General features: G+C 36.2%; 1 protein-coding gene across 2 annotated transcripts; it reads left to right on the top strand.

Moving 5' to 3' along the window:
- The first annotated feature begins 1,714 nt into the window (after nucleotides 1–1,714).
- Nucleotides 1,715–7,750, top strand: LOC131070889 (uncharacterized). 2 transcript variants are annotated; one of them, XM_058006549.2, is made up of 5 exons: nucleotides 1,715–2,089; nucleotides 2,358–2,490; nucleotides 3,101–3,221; nucleotides 4,411–5,165; nucleotides 6,163–7,750. In XM_058006549.2, exons 2-5 carry the CDS (start codon nucleotides 2,372–2,374, stop codon nucleotides 7,454–7,456), a joined length of 2,289 nt encoding a protein of 762 aa, XP_057862532.1. In that variant the 5' UTR covers nucleotides 1,715–2,089; nucleotides 2,358–2,371; the 3' UTR covers nucleotides 7,457–7,750. The 2 variants fall into 2 exon arrangements, with proteins under 2 accessions (XP_057862532.1, XP_057862531.1); XM_058006548.1 differs by having other exon boundaries at nucleotides 2,078–2,270.
- Nucleotides 7,751–7,986: the final 236 nt, after the last annotated feature.

The following is a 7,986-nucleotide window of genomic DNA, read 5'->3' as shown; positions in this document are numbered from 1 at the left end:
ATCTCTATCTCTCGCACTCTCTATGACTTCTCTATCACCTCCTCTCTCTATATATATCACTCTCTACCAATACTCTCTCTCTCTCTCTCTATATATATATATATATCCCTTTATATAGTACACTAACAAATTTCTATTATTCTCATATTTTGTCACAATTTATAATACTATTCTCATATTTTGAAACAATGACCTTCTATAGAATTGACTCCGATCTAGCAATCTATTGGACATTATAATATTTTCATGTGAATGATTTTATATTGCAAATAAATTATTCATCTCTATATGGTAGATTATTTTATTTGTGAAACTTATTAACACTTAAGATTCGCAATGTCAGATGCCAAATATTATTTCCATTTGTCTCTTAAAATTGACATCATACGTCAGTTTACTAAATATTATTATCATCCATCTCTTAAAATTTACATATTTTAGTGCTTTGCATGCTATTTTATTTGTAAATTGCTCGCTCTTACTAATGGTCTCTATTTTCTCTTAAAGTAAAAAGGGTATTAAAACTAATTTGAGTTAGTTTTGTATAGATAAAGCCGGGCCACCAACACTTCTTTAATATACAATTCGCATATATGCCAAAGAATAGATCAAAATTTTCCTTGTTTCACCTTCCACTCCTTTTCGGCGTACCCATTGCACACCTAGGTGTGATTGCTAGTTATGAGTGCTCTTAGCATATGTAATTGGGACTTATTAAAGTCTATATTTTAAATATGTGTGCTTGTAAGACTTTTATCCCTGCCACTTTATTGAGATAAGTAACAAATGAATTATATAACAAAAGATATTCTCAACATTATTTGATTTGTATTTAAGTACTTTTTAGAGACATGTTGAATATGTTATGGTTAATTAAGTGTTCCACTATAGATCCATTTTGATCAGCTCTTATACCCATTGTGAAACCCTGCACTACAAGTAAACACTAGGGGAAAGGACCCAGTAGTCGTGCACCCTAACTTCACGCTTCTCAAAATCCTACTTGGAAATTTTGAATCACTCCGATTTTTTTACAGCAGCTTACTTGGCAAGTCCCCTGCTTATAACTAAGGTTCAGGGCCACATCATCAAATATGATGCCACATCAGCATGCTTTTTGCCAAGGTGTCCAAAACAGCCCCCCAAAAAAGTGAGACCAATAGGCGTGCATTAGAGACCCCAATAGTTGTGCAGCCGATGTGGCATCACCTGATTGGTTACTTTTTACAATATTAGTACATTTCTTAACAACTATTGGTACATTTCCTAACAACTGTTGGTACATTTCCTAACAAAAATTGATATTTTTTGTTTCAAACAATAGGTTTTATTTGTTCAATTTTTGGAACAAAAGGTATCAACAACCCTCACAACAATTGGAACATGCTCAACTACTGGGTCCTTTCCCCTAATAAGAATGAGCCAAAATATAAATAAAAAATGGAAATTGGAAATCAAGATTCAGCGGGACAAAGTTCAAAAAAAAAATTAAAAAAAGGAAATAAAGTTGAGGCATATCTCCTTTACAACTATTTATTTGCAATCCCTAGTCACCTGCCTCGTAGCGTGTGATTGATATCTTTTTTTATTCCCTTGACCCGCTTCAACTACACGTTTCGTCAGACAGCTCGCCAATTATAAACACTCCTCCGCCTCAAATTTGAATGAACACGTGAAAATCTTTGTTGGATAATTAAATTACAAATTAAATGTGACAGTCAACCACGCCTATCAACATCCATGGTCGTAATTATTCCGTCTCCTCTTCAATCTTCAAACACCCAAATTATAATTTATTCTCTGAAATCTGCAAACTGATAAAATTTTATTCATTAGAAAGTTCTTAACAGAGCAATTTGCAATACTGTAATTTTAAAAAATGGAAGGTTTTAACCTCCTATGCATGGCAAAACCGTAATAACAAATAATCCACATAAAAGTAAAAAGCACTTCTGTTTACTTTTTCCTGCAGCGGATTGGATGGTTATGGCATGCAGAGACAACATAGCTGTATGCTTATTGTACACCCTACAGCTCAGCACAGAGCCAGAGGAGATTGGAAGTTACAACTGAATGAGAGAGGGATGAGGTGAGCGGTTCGATTCCCGTAGCCTAAAATAGGCTGCATCATTCAGCTGGATTCTGTCCTTCATAATTAATTATCACGGTGGAATCAGATATGACTTTACTAGCGTACAAACTTACTTGTGTTGGTATACATTAACTGTTTAACACATGGGTTGCTGCTCACTCTATGCAGGGCAATAGAGGTACTTGATTCATAGTGTTAGATGACAATTTATGGTCACTGGTTCTTTATCTTCAGAATATTAATAAGATAACTTTTTTATTTTCAGTTGAATTTGTTTCAATGGAGGATTCAAGTAATGATCGGGCATTGAGAGGCCCCGGGGACGCCGAAGCTGAGCAATCTGGACAGTGTAATAATACTTCATCTGAAGCCACCAATAGCCCACACAATAGAGAAAGGTGAGAATGCAATCAACCAGTTAGTTTGTGGCTTTGATCGACTCATTTATGTTACTGGTTTTCCGATCTGTTTGATTTACTAGATGGTCACTGATTTTGCTTGCTGAATACCCACTTCGTTTAAATTTTGGATATCACTGTTGTATTGGTGTGTTTCCTAAATTTGGGTCGAAAACACTTTTTAAGAAATTTTCTCCGGATCGAACATGAGAATGTAGTTGTTCTGTTCTCTTTTGGTCAAGCAATATTACCTCACTGTGCACTCGCTGCACAGGGGAAATATTACTATTCTAATTTGTCATTCTGTTCTATAATTTCGACTTTAACTCGAGAGACCCAGGGCTCAAGGGGTCAAAGATAATGTACTCGTATTGAACTCCTAAATTCAGCAATCGGATACATTTAGTTCATAGTTGTATTGATGAATATTGTGCACAACCATTGCATTATTAGATCAGTGGCCTTAATGAGAAATCAACTCTAGCTAATCTGTTGAAGTCACTGCTATTTCTCACTAGGATTAGTGTTCAGGCACTTTTTCATATTGATATTCCTGTTGCAACATTTTTGAGACTGGTAGATCTAAAATGTAGACATTGGTGTTGTTTAGGTCTCAAGCATTTTGTGAAGATACTGCAAACAAGACTATTGAATTTCTACGAGCAAGATTACTTGCTGAAAGGGCAACATCCAGAGCTGCAAAGGAAGCTGCTGAGAAAAATGCCAAGAGGGTAAGCAAATTTCATTTTTTTCTGAGTTCCTGTCCATGTTTTTTTTCGGAATCTTTTCTCATTTAATGCCCCCAAACACCCTGGTTTAATCAAGGCCACAATATTGGACGAAGCTGAATATTTTTGTTCCTATTGGGAGTGTCACTGGTGTCAGTTAGTGGATGACAATGGCAAATAGTAATAATTTTCTTTGATGTAAGTTTAAACATTGATTCCCCTCAGCGGCCAAAATTGGCCATAGGGACAGCAGAGAAGTTATTATCAAATCAAATCAAATAGTTGCAGGGCCAAGCGCGTCTTCTCAAAGTAAAACTCAATAGATGCCATAGACAAGTCCGCACAGAAAGAAAACCTAGATCCCCGAGAAAATCCTGCAAATGATGGAAAGCTTAAAGGCTAAACCTAGTCAGAACCTCTAGATCGATTCCATATAGACATTGTATTCAAGAAGCCTTACAAAAGGTTTCCCTGGAAATGAAAGCAATAAATACTGTTAATCTGCAGCGCAATAAATCTCAAAACATAGCAAGTTACAGTGGTTTAAGATTGCAAAAGAATTCTCCTGCGACCGAACACGAGGTATCCAAAACTAAAACAGGAAGGCACGATGACCTTACGGATATTGCAAAATTCTTGCCCTGTCACAACTAGACATTTCCGTCAGAGGATCCAATTTCTTCATAGGTTTCATTTGCTTTCAGCAGGTACCTATTCCAAAGTCGGTGTGGTAAGTGAATTTTGTTTTCTGATAAGTCGTGATCCACTGTTTCCCATAGAAAAATAGATATAGACTTTAGCAGGGATGTCATTTCTGTCTTCTGAACAGGCTTTAAGGACTTAGATCATTGTGCTTCAGAAACTTCTGTTGTAGATGCGTATCTTGCCAAGTTGCCAACCAGAACGCTATCCAAAGATAAAATCCCTGAAAATGTAAAAGCTATCTTCCTTAGTAACTGTAACATATCATCGCCCGCATCTACAGAGAAGGAAATGCACTTAAATAATATTTTCTGAAAAATAACTGTTTTATCAGTTCTTTGCAAGTGACAATTCCTGCATTACTGAAAATTTCCCAGTTGAAAATGTTGGTCTTGTAGTGTGAATGCTAACCTTGAATTAGAGGTATGGCAATGTGGTCTGATAATGAATTAGGATCTTACACCTCTATTACCCATTTATGTTCTTGTAGTTGATGGAGCTGGAAAGAATGCTTGAAATTGAGACTGAGCGAAAAAAGAAAGCTGAAGAAGACATGCATAAGGTAATAGAAAAACTAAGAATTGCGCGTCTTTCTTCTGCTTCCAACCACTCTGACTCAGATCAGACCGGAATAGAGAATCAAGGGATAAAAGAAGAGACAGAGGAACCAGAAGGTGGCTCTAGCTTAAACTCGATCGGAATTGCAGCTATAAAAGAAAAGGAAGAAATCATAGAAGTTGATGTGAAAAATAATAGACTACAGGAGAATGATCATTCATCTGCAAGCTCGGCTCTATCTGTGGAACAGAGGAAGGAAGAATCAAATGATTTTACCAATCAAAATGCTAAAGCCCAGGATCATGACCAGAACAAGGAATCCAGTCAAGATCAAGTGTCAAGCCAGAGTGAAACTGAAAGCAAAGATGATGGCATTGTCCTATCATCTCCATCACAGAATCTAGATGTTGAAGATCAAATGCCAAACCAGAGTAACATGGAGAATAATGGCACAGTGTTATCACCTCCATCTTTGCAGAGTGAAGATATTCAAGATCAAATGTCAGAGCAGAGCGAAACCAAAGATAATTGCATTATTTTATCATCTCCTTCATTGATTAGCCATAATGCTTTGACAGAAAGTTGCATGCCTCTAATGAAGGATGATCTAAATGGAAAGGGCGACGTGTTTCAAGGTCCTCTGGCTCCTGAAAACTTTACCAATAGAAGCGCTGCCACGAATCCAAGGTATATAAAGCTTCACAACCCAATCTTATCATTTTTCGTAGAACAAGCAGTTTTCTTCTCTCTGGGATAACATCATTTGAACTTAATTTTTCACATTTAATGAATTTTATATCAAAATAAACTGAAAATAACTTTTAAAATTTCTTGCTCAATCGAATCCAGAAATAGCAAATCATCATCAGGTGTACTGTAGGAAAATAGTTAAAACATAGTTGAATATAATAGATTCCTGTGACATAACGCATTTTGAATAGATCAGTGTGAGAATTCTAATTTCTGGTTTTGTTGATAATATTATTTAACCCGTCAGTGTAAAATAGCTCTTCATTTACATGTTAGTTAGTGGAAGTTTAAGTGATCTTCCGGTTCCCTCATGAACAGGTCTTCTGCTTTTGTTAAAAAGGTTACAAATAAGACATGAGAGATAATGTATGAAATATATACTAATTACCATAGGTGTTGATTTAAGGGAGGCCTTTGGGAGTATAAAGAAGCTGTAGCATTGGAATTTATCAGTTTTCTGATAAATACTCTCGCTATAGTCATCCTTACTACCTAAGAGTCCATCTCAGATTTGCAACCACTTAGTCACAGATTATATAAATAGCAAATCTAAAAAGATTGAACACCTTGGCATGGCCTATCTCTCAGAATTTATTCTTCCAAACAGGGCAGTCCGGTACATATTTGCGCTGAAAGAAATTTTCACAGGAGATTTTTATCTCGTTATTTTATGCGTCTTCTAATACTGGAATGGATGCTTTCTATTATCTGTTCTGTTTTACATCTTTTCATCTGATAGAAGCTATAGATTTTTCCATTCAGAAGTTTGTGTATCGGTAATAATTTTTCTTGTTTTGTACTCACATCCTTTAACCTGTAAGGAGGGGTTTTACACTTCAGATAAAAACCTTCCTTACCAGTTCTGCAAAAAAGTACAGTATTTCTTTTAGGGCCTAAAATTAAACCACTGACAATTTCTTGTGTTATCTGCCAGACCAAAACCTGAGGATAAAAGCACAGGACTATTTGAACAAATGAGGAACGTGGTGACACCAGTGGCAGGCCAAGATCAAAAGGAATTTCTCAGATTGAAGCTCCATGAATTGGTGGATCAAATTGTTTCTGCAAGTGAGAAAGAAATACATAAATATGAAAATTCTAGTCTACAGACATTTGATATTTCTCCAGAATTTTCAGCATTGGAAAGTTCATATGTTCAGAAAACCAGGAATGATAGAAGCAGCAAAGGTAGCAATTTTCAATTAGAAGTTCCTTCTAAAGCACCTAATAGGGTTAATAGTTTGGAAGAAGATAAACTCTCTGGTTTTAGAATCCAGAATGAGAGGGCACCTGCCTCATCCATGAGGATGATAAGGAGCAAGAGGCATGAAAATGCTAATGGAAATGGCACACATTGCTCTGCTGTAAGGGGTAATTTATGCACGTGCCAACATTCGGATTTCTCTGATACCTTTCTGCCTGTGAAAGAGGAATTATGCGGCCATAATCACTTTCAGAATACAATTCCCATAAACATCAGTCGGAGACAAGCATCAGGTATGCAAGCATGTCTAGAAAACGAAAAAGCAATTGAACTGCATTGCCAATGCAGAAGTTTCTCTGAAGTGCACAGAGATAATTGCGGTAAGGAAATTCAATATACAATGCGGTGTTCAATGGGTACTACTACTACTCAAAATGGATCGTATCATGATCATGAAAAAACAATGCGTGTCAGGAGAAGCTCTAATGACATTCAAGCAGCAGGCTGTACGGAACTGGGCAACTCCTTAGAGTTGTCAAGAGATACAAAATCAGATGGGTTTACTTGTATGCCTAGGCAACATGATTTGGACAGCTCCCACAGTAACAGTTATCTCATGAAGAGAGAGATCCCAGAATCAAGATTTACCCAGAGGAAGCAAGTTCGGCCTAGCTGGGTTGGACCTTCATCAATGAGAAATGGCCACAAATATCTTCCTTTACAAGTGTCAGACAGTTGTAATGACATGCCTGGTTCTAATAAGAATGCAGGAGACACTGAAATTTACCCGGACTACAAATTTTCTCCTATGCTCTCCGTGCAGTGGCCTTCAAGAGGGTCACCGTTGGCTGATAATCAATTGCCAATGTTGCCAGGTTCAAGAGTTGGAGATGCTCTGATGGCATTGAGAGAGGCAAAAGAGCAAATACAAAGCTCCATTGAAACAAGACAAAAGTTAAAAACACATGTAGGTATGTCCTCGCCAAATGGCCAAAATTCTTGTAGAAAACTAGTCCTTCGGTAGGATTGTATGGCAACCCTCCAGTGGGCATTAATTGTTGACCTCTGTGTAGCTCACCCTACGAGCTACTTTGCAGTGATTTTTTAGGGCAAGGCCCTATGCAACTCAGCCTATTTTGTATCTATATTGTCTAGTAGTTTATTCACCATATTTTCAAGTAGGTTTTTTTTTTTTTTCGGTTATTTATTTTTTTAATTGTAAAAATTGAAAATAAGATGAGAAATGTAATAAGGAGGGAAGGCAATGTGTAGTTACGTGACATGTTTATCATTATAATTCAGTGTTTTCATTTTCTAAGAGTATATCTTATAATAAGAATATTTAAAATTATCTTTAATGGTTTATTCAAAATTTATAGGAGATTATTTTCTACTTCTAAAATTGAAGTAGCAAATCTAACTAAGCAGTTGTATGGACATGATAAAGTTCAAGAACTTGAGACAATCATTTTGATGATTTTTTTCATAAATTGAATTGAAGTGATAGAATAAGTGGCTATTATGATGTTAAAATATAAATTTACAATATATTGT

Source organism: Cryptomeria japonica, chromosome 1 (genome assembly GCF_030272615.1).
Source record: "Cryptomeria japonica chromosome 1, Sugi_1.0, whole genome shotgun sequence".
NCBI lineage: Eukaryota > Viridiplantae > Streptophyta > Pinopsida > Cupressales > Cupressaceae > Cryptomeria > Cryptomeria japonica.
This window is presented reverse-complemented; position numbering and strand designations above follow the sequence as displayed.